The 21,763-nt window shown below is 35.3% G+C and overlaps 1 protein-coding gene across 4 annotated transcripts in view; it reads left to right on the top strand.

Annotated features, from left to right (window-relative positions):
- Ork1 (open rectifier K[+] channel 1) overlaps window positions 1–21,763 on the top strand; it is a 115,658-nt gene that overhangs the window by 36,702 nt on the left and 57,193 nt on the right. The window contains exon 2 of one of the 4 annotated variants that reach the window (XM_072530437.1): window positions 19,696–19,858. The exons of 2 other annotated variants lie outside the window; for them this stretch is intronic. In XM_072530437.1, coding sequence (XP_072386538.1) covers window positions 19,714–19,858 — 145 coding nt within the window. In that variant the 5' untranslated portion in view covers window positions 19,696–19,713. Of the gene's footprint in view, window positions 1–12,984; window positions 13,148–19,695; window positions 19,859–21,763 lie in introns of all 4 variants that reach the window. One more of the 4 variants, XM_072530436.1, reaches the window with a different exon arrangement.

Below are 21,763 nucleotides of genomic sequence, written 5' to 3' on the forward strand. Positions count from 1 at the left end.
AGGTGGCTAAAACTTATAAATAAAATATACAATAAAACATATAATACTTTCATACAATTGTTAATAATAATGTAAAACGGGAACATTGAAACCAACGCATCAATCGGAAATAATATTGAGACATTTTCATTTTAATTTATTTAAAAACGTAAAACATTGATTAACTCCGGAGAAACTGGTACTCTTTGTGTTATTTTTACTACATCTGTTTAACACTCGATGGCACTCATAGCTGATCACAATTAAACATTCACAATTTAACATTTAAAATTGCATAATTAATTTTTATTTTGTCCAACAGACAGAGAAATCTAATGTTACTTGGTTGGAAGCACTGTTAATGAATCATACAACACTCTTTGTTCTTCTTTTTCTTCACTAACAGCTGTATAGTGCCTTTATTCTAATAAACATAACCTCACTTTTCAGTGTTTGACTCATATCCTTTTAAGTATGGCTAGTCGCGATTGTAAAAACTATCCAAATACATTTTGTTACATATGTGGTGATTTTTTAATAAAAAACCATCAAGGAAACATTACTGACTTTGTAAAAAAGGTGTATTTTGCATATTTTGGTGTGAAAATTGGTGACCAAGACAAAGGTTGGTCTTCTCACAATGTATGTTATGTTTGTGTTAAGTATTTAAAGAAGTTGTCGTAGAAAGAAGAAATCATTTCAGATTTGCAGTGTCTATGGTAGGGAGAGAGCAAGAAAATAATTTAAATGATTCTAACCTCCCGTCTGCTATCCGTCCGGTAAAGCATGGACCTGAACTGTCAGTCTCTAAAACTCCTCTATGTATTAATAACATTTTAAATACTAGTGAATCAGAATCTGAGAAGAGTGGTCCAGGAAGTGATGGTGAATTTCAGTATCCTTCAGAAAATTTGAAACCACAGTTGTTTACACAAGCTAAGTTAGATGACTTAGTAAAAGATTTGGGTTTAACAAAGGAAAAATCAGAATTGCTTGGCTCGAGATTAGAAGAAAATAATTTGTGGTCGCCTGGTATATCTATTTACAAGTACAGGTACAGAGATTACCAGTGTGCTCAGTTTTTTAGGCAGGAAAGGAATTTGGTCTACTGTCATGATATTGGTGGTCAAATAAATGAGTTTGTTATTAAGTATAATAAGGATGATTGGAGGCTTTTTATAGACTCGTCAAAAACAAGTTTAAAAGCTATACTCTTACACAATGGAAACACTTCATTTCCTATTACTCATTTAGTTCATATGTAAGAGATATATGAAAATCTTAAAACAATTCAACATAAAATCATCTATTCAGCTCAAAATTGGATGACCTGTGAAGATTTAAAAGTTGTTTGGATGCTACTTGGTCAACAAAATGTATTTACAAAGTTTACATGTTTTATTTGTGAATAGGACAGTAAAGCAAGAAAAAAACACTGTACCACAAAACATTGGCCCATAAGAAATGTTTTAACACATGGCGTTAACAGTTTGTTAAGGCCCTGCCCAAAAAATGTTTCAAGTACTTGAGTGAAACGTTTTTCCATCTATCAGAAGCCAAATAAAAAGAAGGTGTTTTGTTGGATCAGATATTCGTAAAATGATGTTCGACTCCACCTTTGAAACCAAGATGACTACTAAAGAAAAAGAAGCTTGGATTGTATTCAAAAAAGTTGTAACCAGGTTTTAAGTTAATGTGAGAGACCCTAACAATGAGCATATATTAGCTAACTTATTAGATACGTTGAAAGATTTGGGATGTCTAATGAACCTTAAAATCTACTTTATGCATAACCATCTTGACTTTTTCCCTGAAAATCTGGGTGATGTCAATGAAGAACAAGACGAATGATTCCACCAGGATATCAAGGTCATCAAACGATACCACGGACATTGGAACATCATCATGATGGATGATTACTTTTAAAGACTTCATCAGGAAAAACAGAGTGCCTCGCATAGGAAAAAAGCTACTTGAGAAGTTTTACAGAAAAAAGATAAACAAAATAAAAAAGCATTGATTCCTGAGATGATTGTACAGTATACTATTACAAGATAAGAATTAGATAAACGGTATTATTCTACTAATGCATCATTTTAATGTATTTCGGCATTTTGTCTTTTTCAAATTATTATAATGTAGAATAAACCACTGTCATTGTGTGAGAAACTGTGAGTGCTACATTTTTTAGCACCAAAAAATACATAGCATTCACATAAATTTGTAAGAAAAGTTTTATAAATCTTTTTTTGTTGTTGGCCTGTATAATTTATAATACCCAAAGACTTTGGACTAGGTTCTAGTAAGTCTGTAAGTCAAAATATACCATGCAGCATTGTGTATTGTTTAAAGAATTTTGGACTAGAGATTTTAAAGTATTTTGGCAATAAAAAATTTATTCCAACCTAAGAGTTCAACTCTGTAAGTCCAAATTAGTTTAAGGATGATCTTGTATATCAATATTTTATTCTCGGGTGAGAGTTAAAACTTTTTTCTAATAGCTGTTAAATTATGTTTAATTTGAGTATCCCTAAATATTTTACTTCAAACTTTTGTACTTAAGGGCATGCTTGTCTTCTGGTTGTTAAAGTTACATGTGTAGATTTATCAGTGTTTTCTTTATTTTTTACTGTTTAAGTCTGACTTATAGTAGTAATTACAGCAATTATAATGTGTTTATTCGGGCTGTTGGGCCGTTGTCTTCTGTTGAGATTTGTTCTCGACGTTTCGCCAACACTAGGGGTTGGCATCTTCTGGAGATGTTGATGCTTCGCTTGTAAGCAGAAACTGACCGTCAGCCTAACGCAATTTATCAGCAATTATAATGTTTATAGCTCTTTCAGGATCTGTATCTAAATTTAATAGTGCTATATCATCAGCAAATGTGGCTCTACGGAAGCTCTGAAATAAGCCCCCTGCACAACCAAGGTAGCTGTTTATACCTATCAAACTGTTGCAAAATTAATATATTGAAAACGGAATGCATATAATTCGTAAATTTTTAATGTTTTTTTCTCACCTCATTTAAATATGGGTACAACAAAACTCTCTTCCCTTCCCTCTCTTCCCCAAAAAAAAATACAAAAATAATATACCTGACAAAATAAATACAAAATAACACACTGTCCTCATCTAATATAAAATAGAAACAGTTGCATTGTGATATCATTCCAATACTAGAGTATTTGTTATTAACCACATTAATTTTTTGCTTTTCGTTGAATACCTACAGTTCATTGCATTTTGCAAGGTTAATTTAAAACAGTATATAAATCATAATAAAAAACTTAAAATATATCTTACTTATGTCCCAAACTAAACATATTATAAGGTTAGATAAAGAGATGTAATTTGTACTGAAATTTGATTTTTACGATATTGGTTTGAAGTTGAAAAAAAAAAATTAATTAAATACAAGTCGACCTTTATATATTATATAAAAGTATTACTTAATAAATATAAAGTAGTTATACGTATTAAGTAATACTTTACTATACTATACTTTAGTTTACTATAAAAATAATATATGCAAAAGACCACAATATTTTATAGATGTAATATAAAAAAGCACAGCATTTTCGAAAAAAAAATTGTAACGTAACTACACAAAAATTAAAAGAATTTCTTTTGAAATTAGCTAAACATCGTTCTGATGATGTATCAAAGGCTGTTCTTGAACGTATGAATTTTGAGAATGATTTAGTCGCTGCTGATGCAAAATACCATGACAGTTGTTACAAAGCTTACACTACCTCACAGGTGGCGTGGAAATGTGTGCATATCATGTATAATGTGACTCTTAGAATCGCGATATCTCCGACCATTAGACTCAGAAAATTATAAAGACCATTTTTGTAGAGAATTTTAAGATCTACAACTATGATTTAAGATTTTTTTTGATAAAACTTATCGTTTTTGACAAAAATAAAAAAAAAACTCAAATTTTGACCTCGAATAACTTTTGTAGCACACATATAGTCGATTCTTCTTCTTCTAGTGCCGTCTCCACTAATAACGGTTGGCTATAACTATTGCAAATTCGTCTCTATCTTCTGCTTTTCTTAGAAGCGTGTGTGTCTTCTACCAGGATCCCTTTTTCCTTCGATTTTACCCTTTATAATCAGCTGCAACAACTCGTACTTATCATTTCTTAGTATGTGCCCCAAATATGCTGTCTTTCACCTTTTAATGGTAATCAAAAGTTCTCTGTCTCTTCCCGTTATGTGCAACACCATTTCGTTCGTAATATGATCGATCCATGGTATTGTTACGTAAAAATATGAGTCATAGTTTTAACCTTTAAAACATGTTTTTAATCGAATATGTTGTAGAGTTTACGAGAGGCCTCGATTTACCTGAGCGACCTTCCAGAAGCGATGCGAGGGAAATCCAGTTTGCCTTTACCGTTTCGCCATCGAAGGTTTTAGACTATTCGAGATAACGGCACTGGTATATAATAACGGAACTTTATTTGGAAGGGACAGTTAATAAAGAAGATTCGCGCTCGTGATATTATTGTTACGCTCGCCTACTAATAAATTATTGTATATGTAGTGATAAATAAACTTATATAAATTATCGTGCCTTTTAATAAATTAAAGTAGGAACAATATAATAAATTAGTAAAGACATTATAAATTAAAGACATAACAATTAATAAATTCACAACAAATGGTGTCAGAGTGAGATCGAACATAAATTAGACTTATAATAATAATACAAGTGAATATAAAATAAATTGTGAAAATGGCTACGATTTATGAGCTGACAGTGACTAATTTAAGAAGACATCTCGAAGACAGAGAATTAGCTTCTACCGGAAAAAAGGCTGAGTTAGTCCAACGACTAAAGAACGCTTTGCTAGAAGAAGGACTAGATCCAGAGACTTATATATTTGAAGATGCTGTCCTCTCGTCGATTTCGAAAGTTTCTTCTGATGTAGCCAAAGTTTCTGGTGACATCGCATCATTAGAGAACAAAGTTTCTGACGATATTTCGAAAGTTTCTTCTGATGTAGCCAAGGTTTCTGGTGATGTAGCCAAAGTTTCCGGCGACATCGCTTCGTTGGAAGACAAAGTTTCTAACGAGATTTCTTCGCTGGAAAGCAAAGTCTCTGCTAACATCTCTTCGGAAATCTCTAAAGTCACTTCTGAGATGTCTGCCCTGGACGATAGAATATCTTCATTAAAAAACCAAGTTGCTGCCGATATGTTAGCCTTCGAAGAAAAGATATGGAAAGAGATGGAAAAGAAGATGGAGGAAACAGGGACAGCAGAGAGAGGTAACAATCCGATTACAGTGGAGATAAAAGAAGACGAGACGAAATGTAAGTTGGAGACACGGCCGAAATTTGAAGGAAGTGGAGGTTCTATTCATGTTAAAGTCCCAACTTTCGACGGAAAATCATCATGGAACAACTACATGAAACAGTTCGAATCAGCCGCAAGAGCGAATGGATGGTCTGAAAAAGAAAAGGCTGTAAACCTGACTATCGCTCTTCGAGGAGATGCCTTAGATGTGCTTCAGACCATAGCCGTAGAGGAGACCGATGATTTCGAACAACTGAAGAAGAGGTTAAATATGCGATATGGCCACGAACATTTGGAGCATGTATATCAGTCACAGCTTAAAAATCGTAGACAGAAGAAAGATGAGGCTCTTCAAGAATATGAGGTAGATATTGCCAGATTAGTACGATATGCTTATCCAACAGCTCCCGAAGACATGATGGAAAAATTGGCCGTTCAAACGTTTATTGATGGTCTTCGTGATCATGAAATGCAGAGAACACTGCGATTAGCTCGTCACAAGACGCTGGTTGATGTCCTATCCGCCGCCCTCGAATACGAGTCAGCTACGCAGGCCTCTGGCGGGTACAGTAAAGTTAGGACTGTAAAAGAGGAAGGAGATGAAGATAAACTTGACCAGCTCGTTAATATGATGAAAAGCATGACATACAAGAAAACGAAGACCATCAGATGCTGGAATTGTGGCGAAATAGGACACGTACGAAGCTCCTGTAAGCACCCTAGATACGACGCAAATCAAGAAACTCACCATCAGGAAAACTAGAACGGGTCAGCCTTAGGGGGGCAGCTTCGACCCAGAACTTTTCCAAAGACCCTCTCATACTAATAGCTTCTTTGAAATGTCGTGAAGATAGTGTATATGTAGATGGAGACATAAATGGTAAAAAGCATACGTTGTTGGTGGATACCGGAGCGACCAGAACCATTATACGCCCAACAGTCATAAACAGCCGTAAGAAACTATTACCAACGAGGTTGCGACTTCGGACCGCTACAGGTGAAAATGCCAACATTCATGGAGAAATCCAGGTACAATTGGGAATTGGAGCAGAAAAGTTTGTCCATACTGTTATAGTTGCTGACATCGAAGAGGATGTTATATTAGGAATGGACGTAATGAATATGCATGGATTCCAATTGGATTTTAAGAATAAGGTAATCAAAGTTGGCAACGAGGAGGTATTTCTCCATCCACATAATGACAACACTGTGCAAGCAGCCATTACAGAAGATACAGTCGTGCCTGCGAGAAGCGAAACGATCATAGTAGCGCGGCTACAGGGATTTGTGGACGAAGGGAGACCTGTTATGATGGAGCCTTGGAACCACGACGATGAGGTTGGCCGTGGAATCATAATTGGAAAGGAATTGGTGACTTCGGCTAAGGAAATTCCTGTGAGACTTATCAATGTCAACGACTACCCAGTGACCATAAAGAAAGAGACAAAAGTAGGAACTTGTGTACCTGTGACATCCATAATCCGTCAGGCGACAACATCTGATAATTCCAACGACAAATTCGACCAAATGGTTGCAGTTGCAGGACAGTCTCTAAATCAGATGGAGAAAAGGAAATTAAGGGAATTTCTTCGGCAGTATCGTGATATTTTCGTACCGAAAGGAGGAAAGACGGGAAGAACTACCGTTGTTAAGCATAAAATTGATACTGGTAATGCTAAGCCAATTCGTCAAACAGCTCGACGATTACCACAGGCGAAGAGAGAGGAAGCTGAAACGATTGTTCAGGAAATGAAGAAAGACGGGGTGATAGAACCTTCTACGAGCCCATGGGTCTCTCCGGTGGTCCTGGTTAAGAAGAAAGACGGAACGACGAGGTTCTGTGTGGATTACCGTTTGCTGAACAACGTTACCAAGAAAGATAGTTATCCTCTGCCTCGGATCGATGACACATTGGACACATTGGCTGGAAGTAAATTGTTTTCTACTTTAGATTTGAAGTCTGGATACTGGCAGGTAGAAATGGACCCAGTCGATAAAGAAAAGACAGCCTTCACCACAGGATCTGGATTGTGGCAATTCAACGTTATGCCATTTGGACTTTGTAATGCTCCTGCGACATTTGAGAGGCTTATGGAAAATGTGTTGAGAGGGTTATCTTGGAAAACATGCCTGGTTTATTTAGATGACATAATCGTCTTGGGGGAGACATTCGAAGATCATTTGAGGAATTTAGAAAACGTTTTTAATCGACTTAAAGCTGCCCAATTGATGCTAAACCCCAAGAAGTGCCAGCTATTTCAAGGTAAAGTCAATTATCTGGGTCATATAGTCAGTAAAGAAGGAGTGGCCGTGGATAAGGGAAAAATCGATTCCATTAAGGAATGGCCAAAACCAACTGACAAACATCAAGTGAGAAGTTTTCTTGGACTATGTACTTACTACCGGAGGTTTATTAAGGAGTTTGCAGATATCGCTAAGCCATTAACGCGACTTACGGAGGAAGCAAGAGATTACCGCTGGGATACAGACTGCCAAAATGCCTTTGAGACCTTGAAAAAGCATTTAATAACAGCACCAATTTTAGGGTATCCACTGCCAGAAGGAGAGTTCATCTTAGATACAGATGCAAGTAATGTGGGAATTGGAGGAGTGCTGTCTCAGATTCAAGGAGGACAGGAACGAGTCCTCGGATATTTTAGTAAAGTTCTTTCAAAACCTGAGCGGAATTATTGCGTCACGAGAAGAGAACTTCTAGCAGTAGTTAAATCAGTAGAGCACTTCTATCAATACCTCTATGGCAGAAAGTTTCTAATCCGAACCGACCATGCCGCCCTTAAGTGGTTGATGCAGTTTAAGAATCCAGAGGGTCAGATAGCCAGGTGGATCGAACGACTCCAAGAATACGATTTTAAGATTGAGCACCGAGCCGGAGTTAGCCACAGAAACGCTGATTCTCTTTCCAGACGGCCATGCCCAGCAGAGTGTCCCCACTGCAACAAAACGGAATCCAAGGAAGCAGCAGTGCTAAGAACGACGATTGTCAACGACGACTGGACGCCTACTAAGATAAGGGAAGAACAAGAGAGAGATCCAGTTATACAGAAAATCCGAAAATGGAAAGAGGAAAACCGTCGACCACCTTGGCAGGAAATATCAAACCTATGCTCAGTAGTTAAGACGTATTGGGCCCAGTGGGACTCATTTATCATCGAAGATGGCTTGCTTAAACGAGTCCTGGAAAATGATGACGGTTCAGAGAAGAGAAGACAGTTGGTGATCCCAAAGAGCAGAATAGCCGAAGTACTTCGTCAGTTACACGACAGTCCATCGGGAGGGCATTTTGGTGTAAGGAAAACCCTTCAGCGAATTCGGGAACGGTTTTATTGGATGAACAGTTCCGACGACGTAAAAGACTGGTGTAAGAAATGTACTATTTGTGCTACGAGTAACGGGCCTCACCGGAAAAGGAGAGCTCCTATGAGACAATATAATGTTGGAAGCCCGTTTGAAAGAATAGCTTTGGACATTGCAGGGCCATTTCCAGAAAGTGAAAATGGGGGCAAGTACATGTTGGTAGTAATGGATTACTTCACTAAGTGGGTCGAGATTTACGCACTTCCAGACCAGAAGGCCGCCACCGTTGCAGATAAGTTGATCCAAGAATATATCAGCCGATTTGGAGTGCCTTTGGAGATCCATAGTGACCAAGGCAGGAACTTCGAAAGTGATCTATTCCAAGGAATATGTGATAGACTAGGCATGAAGAAAACAAGAACTACCGCGTATCATCCGCAATCGGATGGTATGGTAGAACGAATGAATAGGACAGTTGGCAAGTATTTGACAAAGATGGTGTCCGATCATCAGCGAGACTGGGACCAATACCTTCCGTTCTTTACAATGGCCTACAGATCTGCTGTTAACGAATCAACGGGCCAGACACCAGCCAGAGTCCTATTCGGACGCGAAATGCGACTACCTTGTGATCTAGAATTTGGGTGTCGACCTGGAGAAGATGTAGCAGGTGAAGATTATGTGATCGAATTACGAAGAAGAATGGACGATGTACATGAGTTGGTCCGTTCCCACCTTCAGATCGCTAGCGACCGAATGAAGAAACGGTACGATACACAAGCCGAAAAGGGTTGCTTTAAGAAGAACGACAAAGTATGGCTGTATAATCCCAAGAAGCGAAAAGGTTATTCTCCCAAATTGCAGCAGTTTTGGGAAGGTCCATACCTCATCATGGAGAAGATCAACGATGTCATCTACCGAATAAGCAAGATTCCGAGGGGAAAGCCGATGATAGTACACCATAACCGGTTGGCATCTTTCGAAGGTGACCACGACGTAGATGAAGAAGTGGAAGTAAACCAAGTCCAAGATGTGTTTGACCTCACGTTTGAGGAATTCATGGGTGCCTATGGAGGTACCGGTAAAGCGAGACATGGTGTTACCACTGAAGAAAAGCAAGATCTACTCGAGCTCCCCGATGACTACTCGCTGGCCCTTACCATCCCGGCCAGTATCAAAGACGCACCAGGGTTGGCATCCGTCTTTCGAAGGAAGTTTGGTCGAGTTGCAGAACTTCAATGCCAAGTGCCAGCTCCCGGTAAAACCTTGAAACTCCAAGATGCATCACGTTACCTTTTCTACCTGGTAACAAAAGACACTGCCCGTGACCAACCTACCTACCGAGATGTATGGGAAGCCTTACTTCAATTGAGAAAGCACGTACTAGAGTCCGACGTGCAAAAGTTAGCCATGCCAAAGTTGGAGTGCCGCCAATTAGATTGGAGGGTTATCCGAAATATGGTGGAGGAGATCTTTAAAGAAACCGAAGTCCAGGTGTTAGTCTGTTGCAATCCGCATAGTTACTGGTGCGGAGAGAAAACCGTCCCTTGTCATTTTTATACAACTGGAAGTTGTAAAAGAGGGTCCAGTTGCCGATACCAGCATACCGTTCCAGTTCTAGTCCCAACAAGGTTCCAGGAGGAACCATCTTTTGAGAGGGGGGCAATGTTACGTAAAAATATGAGTCATAGTTTTAACCTTTAAAACATGTTTTTAATCCAATATGTTGTAGAGTTTACGAGAGGCCTCGATTTACCTGAGCGACCTTCCAGAAGCGATGCGAGGGAAATCCAGTTTGCCTTTACCGTTTCGCCATCGAAGGTTTTAGACTATTCGAGATAACGGCACTGGTATATAATAACGGAACTTTATTTGGAAGGGACAGTTAATAAAGAAGATTCGCGCTCGTGATATTATTGTTACGCTCGCCTACTAATAAATTATTGTATATGTAGTGATAAATAAACTTATATAAATTATCGTGCCTTTTAATAAATTAAAGTAGGAACAATATAATAAATTAGTAAAGACATTATAAATTAAAGACATAACAATTAATAAATTCACAACAGTATCTTCAAAATTCTCCTAAAAAGCCACATCTCAAAAGCTTCTAGTTCTCTCATTAAGTGAGCAATAACAGTTCAGGCTTCGACACCATAAAGAGAAATAGAGTGGATATAACATTTTACCATCTGATATCGGATTTGTAGATTAAGTCTTTGGTTACTCAGAAATTTCCTCATCTTCAAAAAAGCTGCTCTTGATTGCTCCATTCTTGAGCGAATTTCTGATTTCAAATTCAGATCTTCCGTATTCTAAATTCCGTAATCAAGTATTTCATTTTGTCCACTTGCTCAATATTTTCATTTTTTATCTGAATCCTTATATTGACTTTTCCCCTCTTACTGATAACCATGGTTTTTGTTTTCTTTATGTTTATTGTTAAACCAAAGTGTGTGGTACTGTGTGTGTACTGTGTTCCCCAGTATCACAAATTGTGTTTAGTAACGTATGCAGGTCTGTCTCACTTTCAGCGATAATGACTGTATCTTCAGCATAACGGATGTTATTTATATTTTCACTATTTATCTTGATCACTTCTCTACAGTTTTCAAGTGCTTACGTAAATAATTCTTCGGAATATATATTAAATAGTACTGGCGACAGTACACAGCCCTGTATCACTCCTATACTTATCTGTTGCGCATCCGTGCTATTTTCATCTAATGTTATCACAGCCTCTTGGTTCCAATAGAGATTCACTATGTTACTGTCATTTTTGTCGAGTCCTTTTCTCTTTAGACATTCAATGAGAATATTATGTTTAACTTTGCCGAAAGCTTTCTCATAGTCTATAACCGCAACGAAAATATCTTATATTAAGCTGATTAATCTATAGTCATTACAGTGTTTGGGGTTCTTGGTTTTTGGTAGCGGAACAAAGGTCGATAGCAGCCATTCTGTAGGTATCTCACCAGATTTGTATATGTTGTTAAAGAGTATGGTTATTGCACTTAAATTGTCTTTATCTATAAGTTTAATCAGCTTGATATGAACTGGCCCAGGGGCTCTGCCAGATTTTGAGTTGTTTATAGCATATTGGACTTCAGATTTTAATAATATTGGAGCTTCCTCGTTATCAACTTGAGTTGGTTCCGTTCATGTGTCCATGAAAAGATCTTCAATATATTTTGTCCATACTTGTTTGATTTCAATTGGGTTATTGATAGGTTTATTGTTTTGCTTTTTCATGCTTTTTCTACAATTCTTCCACTTCGATGCATGTTTCCATCATCCACTTTTCCTTAGCCTCTTTTATTTTGTTCCTTATTAATTCATGTTTTTCTCTGTACTTATTTGGATTTTTGTTTCTATATTTTCTTCTTTGTTCCATGATTTCCAGTATTTCTTAAGTCATCCAAGGTTTTCGGCTTTCTGTTTTCTTTTGTAGAGTTTTTTTCTGTGTTTTTATAACAGAAACTTAGATTTTGCTCCACATAATGTTCACATTCTGAGTGCTTTCATTTCTGATGTTATTTTCTTCATTTCTTGAAGTTGAAGCCTCAGCACGGATTTCATTTATTTTGAGTAACTGAGTATTCACCTTAGAACTTTTGGATTTTGTTATCTTTTTTACCCTCAGTTTCATTTTTGAGACAAGGAGGTTAAGGTCTGGGGGGACATCTGCTCCAGGAAAAATCTTAACGCTTACAATGGAATTTCTAAATCTTAGATTGGTTAGAATAAAGTCGATCTGATCTTTAATGCAATTTTGTTCACTATTCTGTGGTGAACTCCAGGTATACAGTCTACGGTGTGGTAATCGAAACCATGGGTTCATAATCGCCAGGTTTTCTTCTTGACAAAATTGAGCCAATCTGTCGCTTCTAGCATTCCTTATTCCTTAACCATAATCACCTATTATATTGTCGACTCGGCCTTTTCCTATCTTTGCATTTAAATATAGTCGATGGGAATTTTTAAAACTTTATTTGTGATAAGAAACGCCAGCTCTCCACCAATATTTGGCTTTACGGGAAATTTTTTTTATTTGACCACTATTTTTATGTCTAATTATGTCTACATTAATCGGAGTATAAGCAAAGCATTATGTTAGTTAAAATATAAAAATATTCTTGATTTAGAATAAATATAAAAAGTATCATTTCATATTGATGTTTTCCAAAAAAATTTATAGGACAAACACTTCAAAGCTATTTTCTAAACAAACAAAAGTATATCGAAACACTTCTATTTGATCTATTTAAAAAGGCTATAAAACTTCAACAATTGCATTGATTTAAGCGAAGGGCATAATATACACCTTTTTGGTTCAAAAACAGAACAACAGTTTTTTCAGTTTGAAAATATTTTCCAGACTTATTTCTAATACAAGATGATGTCAAAAACGCAGTGGTTTGTTCTCCTTTGTCTGTTCATTCTGTATTTGCTCTTAGGAGCATCTATCTTTTACTACGTCGAATCTCAAGAAGAACTTATAAAATTTAAGTCTGAAGTTAGGGAAAGGCGAAACATTGAAGGTCAGTATTTTTAATTAATCTATCTAGATTCTCAGAATTAGGTAACATAAAGAAAATTAAAATTAATATACTTTTCAAACGATATAATATATATATATATATATATATATATATATATATATATATATATATATATATATATATATATATATATATATATATATATATATATATATATATATATATATATTTTTATTATGTGTACGCTGTATATGATTTTTTATTATAAAACCTACGTGCATACTAGCTTACCCGGCCAACTTTATATCTCCCTAGAATTAAATAATGTGTCAAAGCTCAAAAACTAAAAATTAACAGACAATCAAAATAAATAAAAATAAAAAATAAAAATAAAAATAAAAATAAAAATAAAAATAAAAATAAAAATAAAAATAAAAATAAAAATAAAAATAAAAATAAAAATAAAAATAAAAATAAAAATAAAAATAAAAATAAAAATAAAAATAAAAATAAAAATAAAAATAAAAATAAAAATAAAAATAAAAATAAAAATAAAAATAAAAATAAAAATAAAAATAAAAATAAAAATAAAAATAAAAATAAAAATAAAAATAAAAATAAAAATAAAAATAAAAATAAAAATAAAAATAAAAATAAAAATAAAAATAAAAATAAAAATAAAAATAAAAACGTTTATTGCCATACTAAAAATATTTACATATCAAAACAAAAATTTTTGCCTTCTTTCTTCGGCGTACCGCTCTTGTACCGCCAGCGTTTGTTGATTCTTCCTCTCGGCTTCTGGATTTTCCTGGGTGGTGTCCTCGTCTGCTTCTGTAGATACTTGAATCGGCAAACGTACCTACTTCCCTGCACGCCTGGTTAGACCCTGATCAGGTGGTCGATCAGTCGGTGGGTGGATCTAAATATCCTCTGGATCCTGTTCTTCTCGAGGATATCCCTAGTCTTTCGTAGTCTTCGTGTGGCCTGGTTAAAGAACCACCTGGTTCTGTTCTCGGCCACTTCCCTTAGTGGCGTGTATCCTAACCTGTTGGTAATCGTCGCGTTTGTAACTCTATCCTCCCATGCTGCTCCGTCGATGATTCGGTAGCATGATGTCTCAGTTGCTTCTAACTTTTTCCAGTGTGTTTCCGCAATGGAGCTCCATACTGGTATTGCATATAGAATCACCGACCTAACATATGCTTGGTAGAGTTGGATTTTCTTCGCCTTCGAGAGTGGACTGGACCTAAAAATGAAAGGAAGTATTAGTTTTTTAGCTGCATTAGCTTTTACCTTTGTTTTTTGTGTATGCACCCGGAAGTTGAGTCTTCTGTCGAGGTGGACTCCTAGGTATTTGACCGTCTCTGATTCCTGAATTCTGTTGCCTCCTACTGTGATCTGGTTCCGTGGTGGTCGTTTGTCCTGGCCGAATATGATAAACTGCGTCTTTTCGGCGTTGATCTTGATTTTCCATTTTTCGGTGTAGTCCGTGATTTTTTCCAGGTGGTACTCCATGTCATCTATGATTCTTCCTTCGTCTTTTCCGGATGCATATACTGCTGTGTCGTCTGCATACAGGGCTGTAGAAGTCCTTGGATCTGTTGGAAGGTCTGAAACAAAAATGTTATATAAAATGGGTGATAAGATGCTGCCCTGAGGCATCCCTTCCTGGATTTCTTGGATCGTCGACATCTTTTGATCAGCTGAAACTTGGAATGTTCTATTGGATAGATACATGTCGCAGATGTTGATGAGGTAGTGTGGAAGTCTAGCCTTGTCCATCTTGTAGATTAGTGCCTTCTTCCAAACCGTGTCGTATGCTTTCTCTATGTCCAGTATGGCTAATCCTGTCTTCTGTTTCCTGTTGAATTTTATCTTCGTGTCGCTGATAATCCTTGCTAGTTGAAGTTCGCAGTCAAAAGAAAATACTCTCCTATTATGTATAAAATAAGTTGAACCAATTTAATGATTTGTGGTAGGCAATATTTTTGTTTTTTTATGTTGCGTAAATATACAACGATGATGGTTTTCCGACGTCTAAACAATTGTCCATGCGTGAAACAAGAAAGTTTCAACTGTTGGCCTTTGTCGTTTATCGTCATCGCAAACACCAAAAGCGCTAAAAATTTTAGACGCTTAAAATCAACTGAAGAGTTGGTGGGAAAAACGATGAATGTGGCAGATTTTATAATTTGCTCTAAAGCATTTTTTATATCTTAAATTTAACCTACTAGTTAGAAAACGTTTAACAAGTATCAAAATTAACACTTTAACTCCTGGGCCTATTTATCCGCATAAGTTGTCACAGCCTGACCATTTTTTTTCATGTTCTTTAATAAAATGCTCTGTATGTATGTGTTAATTCATATAATGACATTTTTTTTAGTTAAAAAGGGCTTTGTAGGATGTGTTTATTTTTGATACACGCAGTTTACTTAGACGACTTTTTATAATGTGATTACCCATAGCTTATATATATATATATATATATATATATATATATATATATATATATATATATATATATATATATATATATATATATATATTGAAATTGATACACATTATTTATGAAACTTTATTAAAAAAAACATAAGCAAATATCTAAATAAATTATTCTAAATATACATTATGTGTTTTAAAAAAACAAATGTTACAAATAAATTTTTTTCTCTACGTTCAGTACCAGTACACCCAGTGTTACAGTGTTGCACTGTTTGGAATTCTTGGATGCATGTGCGCGACCAAAGGATTTTGTCAGTGTGCTGTAACATATAACACATCGTCCTCTTTTATCATATTCTTCCGGCCCATGGTGTGGTTGTTGAGGTTTTGTAACATTATTGTCTTTGCAAATGGCAGTCACTAATTCTTCGCGAAATTGCGTTACATCCATTTTTTGGTCAAAGCTTTGTTGTACAGAATTAAAGCATTCACTACGGCTGTATTTGTCAATAACTCTATTCCCACTTTCCGATACCATTCTATAGAATGTCTGATGGGATTTCTGTAGGCAGCTTTTTGATCAGAGACGTCAATGTAAGATTTGACGGAATTATATTCTACTATTGCAGACGGTTTTCTTTTTATTCCTGATTTTGTATGAACGTCGACCATTTCTGGACAAGATTTTGTAGTCAAAAATGTTACCTCTCTTTTGTCGATCCATTTTCCTACAATTTGTATTACTCTGTAGTGCCGTCATATCTTCTTTATTTAGCTTTGCTTCAAACCCGACTTAAGATTGTATTTCCTATTTTTACGAAGTGTTCCAATGAGATGAATATTGTTATCATTTAATTCGTGTGCCAAACTGACACTAGTGTAAAAATTGTCCGTAACCAAAGTTCTTCCTGAGTGTAGAAAAGGTTGCATTAATTCCATGACCACTAGGGATGCTGGTGATTGTTACTTTGGTCTTTTTTGCTTTCCGCCATAAATTTTTGCGCCGCCTTTTCCGCAGAGTTTGAAAACTTTTACGCCATATTTATTACTTTTGCCAGGTATGTAGTGTAAAAATGACAAACGTCCTCTAAAGGGAATCTTCGATTCATCAATGAAAAAACAAGCTTCATTATCTGAAAAATAGAAGCAAGCAAGAAGAGCCTCAAATCTACATGTCGACATGTTTGTCGTCTTGTATAAAATTAGTGCTCCAGTAATCTCGTAGTCGTGGTTTTGTATTCAAACCCATCCATATCAAGATTCCTAAAAATTTTAATACTTCTTCTCTGTTAGTATCATTCCAGTTAGTGGGATATAAATCTGTCTTAACGTTTTCACGATTTATAGCATCAATAATTTTTTGTTCGGCATATCAATTTGTTTCCTGCACTAAAATATCGAGTATCTCGTCTTTTAGGAGCAGTCTATAAAATGTTAAATGTGTATCATTTTCCCTATTTTCTACAACTGTACCAAAAGAAGTATTTTCATATATAACGTCGAATGTATTCAAATTTCCATCAACATTATTCCATATAACATTTGCCTGTAAATTTCCTATATGAGGATTTACCATGTCTGTATTATTTAGATCTTCAATTTCAGATTCACTTTCGCTTATTTGCAAATTCAACTGTTCATCTTGAATTCTAGGTTGACTTTTAACATTCATCATCATCAATCAGCCAATCCCGTCCACTGCTGGACATAGGCCTCCCTCAGTTCTTTCCAGTGTTCTCTACACTAGGCCGCTTGTAGCCAGTTTCCCGCTACTCTTTTTATGTCGTCGGTCCATCTAGTCGGTGGTCGTCCTCGGCTTCTTTTATAATTTCTGGGCCTCCATTCCATAATTCGTCTTGTCCATCGTCCATCTTGTGTTCTGGCTAAGTGTCCTGACCAGTTCCACTTAAGTCTCGTGGTTCTTTCGATGACGTCTTGAACTCCTGATCCTTGCCTGATTTGTCGATGTCGAGTCAATATTTAAGAACACCCAATGGCAAGATATGGGCATCAATATAGATGGAGAAAGATTAAATCATCTGAGGTTTGCAGATGATGTCGTATTAATCGCAGATAACTTACAGGATACGGTTTCTATGCTACATTCGCTTAAAAGTCTGTCTGAAAGAGCAGGATTAAAGATAAACTTTGAGAAAACTAAACTTATGACAAATCTCGTAATGAGTGGAAATATAACTATCGACAATAATACCATACAACAAACAGACACTTACAAATATCTGGGACACGAGATCAAAATAAACAGAGACAATCAAACAAATGAAATACAGAGGCGAATAGGCCTGACATGGGCAGCATTTGGCAAACTAAGCCATATTCTAAAAAGTTCAATTCCCATGTGTCTCAAGCGAAAAGTTTATAACCAATGTGTTTTGCCTGTACAAACTTATGGAGCAGAGACTTTAACACTCACGCAGAAATCTGCGAATAAACTAAGAGTTACACAACGAGCCATGGAACGTGCAATGCTGAATGTGAGCCTCCGAGACCACATAACTTTTAACATTATCATCCTAAAATATTTTAAAATTAGATACAACATTTGAAATATATAGGTAACTATAAACTTACCTTAAGTGTTTTCACTTTCTGCCGTTTTGTTTGTGGTTCACAATCTGAAAAGTATTCACTTTTATCGGAAATATCAGTGTATAATGTATCGGTTTCTGAATTATCAAATTCACAATCACTTATTTCGCTAAAATTTTCAGCCAGATGCTCAAGTTCGCGTAAAGAAGTGTATCTGTTGTTATTTTTAGACATTGTACATAAATAAACCCGACTACAATGAACAGATCGTCTAACAGTAACTGGTATGCCACTCGACAATTTCGTGTCCCCAAATTTTATCTACAATGTTGCCGATTTTAGTATGCTAGGATTACCGAACTAACATTGAAAATTGGTTACCACAGCCTAAAGGAATCATAATACACGTATAAATACACTACAACTGCGTTCGGACCACATACACCGTCGGTTGAATGCGTTCTACTCTCGTGTATCAAATTCATACGGCTCAGTCAGAGTACCTGTTGTGTATTATGTATGATACACATAGGAGTCAAAGAGTTAAATAGGGACAAGCCCTATACAAAATGAACATTACTATACTTACTATACTTAAAATAGAAACCTGGTTCGACTTTAATTTACTCTCTTTTAACGTGGATAAGACAGTAGCATTATCCTATAAAGGAGCTTTTAAATCTTTGCTTCTAAATAACAGCCAGATCAGTATCGCCAATTCTGTAAAGTTTCTTGGTCTTTTTATAGACAGCAACCTTAAATGGTCCCTTCATATCGATTTTTTAAGTAAGATACCAGCCTCAGCCTGCTATGCAATAACATATGTTTGAAAGAAAATTAATTTAGCATTTTCCAAATAACATATTTTTCTTTGTTCGAGTCTCATCTTCGATATTGTCTTCCTTTTTTGGTTCTAGCTGCCCAATCTGCTGTTATTGTTAAATTACAAAGAAGAGCTATACGGTATCTTTTTGGCTTCAGTAGAATAACACATTGCAGAAGCTACTTCAAAAATCACCTACATGTTTTTCCAGCAAGACCTACTTGACTAATCCACCAGAAATTTTACCCTTGATGTATATTTACTGATCCCATACATTGAGTTAGTAAAGAAATCTATATTAAATTCGACAAAACAATTATACAACCATTACCATCTCCCTTTACAACTTAAATCTTCAAAATCTTTCCTTAAGTTAACTTATTAGTTCGTGTTTTACTATTCAATTTGCAATTTATTTAAATTTCGCAATGGTTTGTTTATTTTATTATCTTTTATTTTGCGCTAATGACGAATTATGTAATTTCAGTAAATTTTAAATTTTTATTGATATTTTTCTGACTATATGTAAGCTTTGTCCATAAAATTGTACAATTTTTAGTAACAATAAAGCATAAAATGTTTATTCTATTCTAACACATCTGTTTATCTACATAATTTATACATTTCTTTAACATAATCTACATTTATTACATTTAAAAAGGCTAGCAAACTTAAACAAAAACTAATTTAAGCAAAGTACGCAATATACACCTTTTTGGTTAAAAAAAAACACAACAGTTTCTTCAGCCTGAAAATGTTTTTCCAGACTTATTTCTATTACAAGATGATGTCAAAAACGCAGTGGTTTGTTCTCCTTTGTCTGTTCATTCTGTATTTGCTCTTAGGAGCATCTATCTTTTACTATGTTGAATCTCAAGAAGAACTTCTAAAACAACAGTCTGAAGTTTGGGAAAGGCAAAACATTGAAGGTCAGTATTTTTAATTTATCTACCTAGATCCTAAGCATTAACATGAAGAAAAATAAAGTAAATATACTTTTGAAGCTACATAGTTCTTTAGTCATATGTACGCAGTATTATTCATCAAATAATCATAATCATAATATACTTCGCAACATATCAAAATGGCTGTTGATACATCTATATGAAATAGGTATTTACCGCTTAAGTTCCTCAGTAATTACTGTAATAATATTCTTTTAAAGTCCCTCAAATAAAGTGCCGAAAGATGTGACATCAGATAAATTTCTGTACCGTCACGTCTTGTTTGCAAATATAGAAACTAATCCCTTAGAAAGTGCTGTTAAATGAAGTAAAGTTCATTTTTGACCATACAGAGAAACACTAAACTAACGGTATCTTTCCTATGTAAATATTTTTCTATAAAAAGAAATATCTTTTTAATTTTATTTCATTTTCTTCTCTGTGCAAGATGTAGTAGTTCGACTAATGGGTTTTCGAGACCTGTGTCAAAGGGTAAGATATTTTTTATACCTTTTTATATTTCTTTAAATTAAAAAAAAATGTTGCAAGTAGAATACAGTTGACCTATTTTTATAAAACTAAAGTAAACTGAATGGGACGTAGATTATATCTAAATGGACCTATGTCCTTGTTGACCTTTTTAATTGCGAAATGAAAGACGTACACTTTATATCCTTATTTGAGGCTTTTGAATATACTTTAGCACCTGCTGTCAATCCCTTGTTAGATCGATGCCTGAATTTAACAAGTACCTAAACCTTTTCCCCTCTGTACCATTTATGTTGACTTGCTGAACCTGGTTCTTACTGAGCTTGATTACCAGGAGCCATTTCCATAATTTTCGCATCACTGAGACTGCTCTACTTACCTCTCTTGTTTGTTGGTTCGCGGCTCAGTCTTGATACATAAGAAGATAGGAATGTACATTTATTGCCAGCTTAGCTCGGCCTTAGCTAAAGAGTATTTTCTGAAAATAACTATATAACAATATATATGAAAATGCGTGTAAATGATATAGGAGTTCCCCGGTTAGTTTACCATTTATACTAGTATAATATACCGTTCAGTCTTCTTCATAGACATGTCGTACCTAAGCGTCCCCCACCAAGTCTTCTTTAATCTTTCTCTTTTTCCGTTTTTATAAACTTGCAACTCAGAAATTGCATTTTAATGACCTTACAGTTTTGAAGATATGTGTGCGATCTGTTTTTTACCATGGTTGTTATAATTCGCAGTTTTTCTTTAGTTTTTCTTAAACAATAGAACGAAATGACAACTTCTAACCGAATAACGATTTTTAACTATGACCTAGAAGTCCCATGGCTTGGTTTAATTTTTTTTTCATTCTGTTCGTTTTGCTGCTTTATTTTTTCAATTTGGAATTTTAAGTTATTCTATATCAAACTCCTTCTATATCATCATCCTTCTTCTACTTGGTTTTCGGCCTACCTTTCTTCTTGTTCTTACAGTTAGTATTTTTTTTTAGGTAGTCCCGTGTTTGGTGCATATTTTTGGATATGTCCCCTTCATCTTAATCTATGTGATTTTATGATCCCTATATTTTGGTTCTCTAAATAAATTCTAATAACAAACAGAACTATCTATGGTCGTCAAAAACATTTATAAGACCAGTTTTGATATATAAGACTGCAACATGGACTTTATTCTAAAGATTTTTGGGGCCTTAAATGAAAATGGTCTCTGGCGTCGAAACTTTGAATTATTCCAGCTATACACAGATTCAGATATTGTGAAATTTATTAAGGTGCATGGACTAAGATGGGCTTGATACATTGCTAGGTTGTCAGATAATAAGTACAAGAAGAGTTGGGATTGAGATTCTCACGCCCAGAGGACCGAAGAAGTAGATGACGACCGTGTAGATGAAAA

Source organism: Diabrotica undecimpunctata, chromosome 4 (assembly GCF_040954645.1).
Source record: "Diabrotica undecimpunctata isolate CICGRU chromosome 4, icDiaUnde3, whole genome shotgun sequence".
In the NCBI taxonomy this organism is placed as follows: Eukaryota; Metazoa; Arthropoda; class Insecta; order Coleoptera; family Chrysomelidae; genus Diabrotica; species Diabrotica undecimpunctata.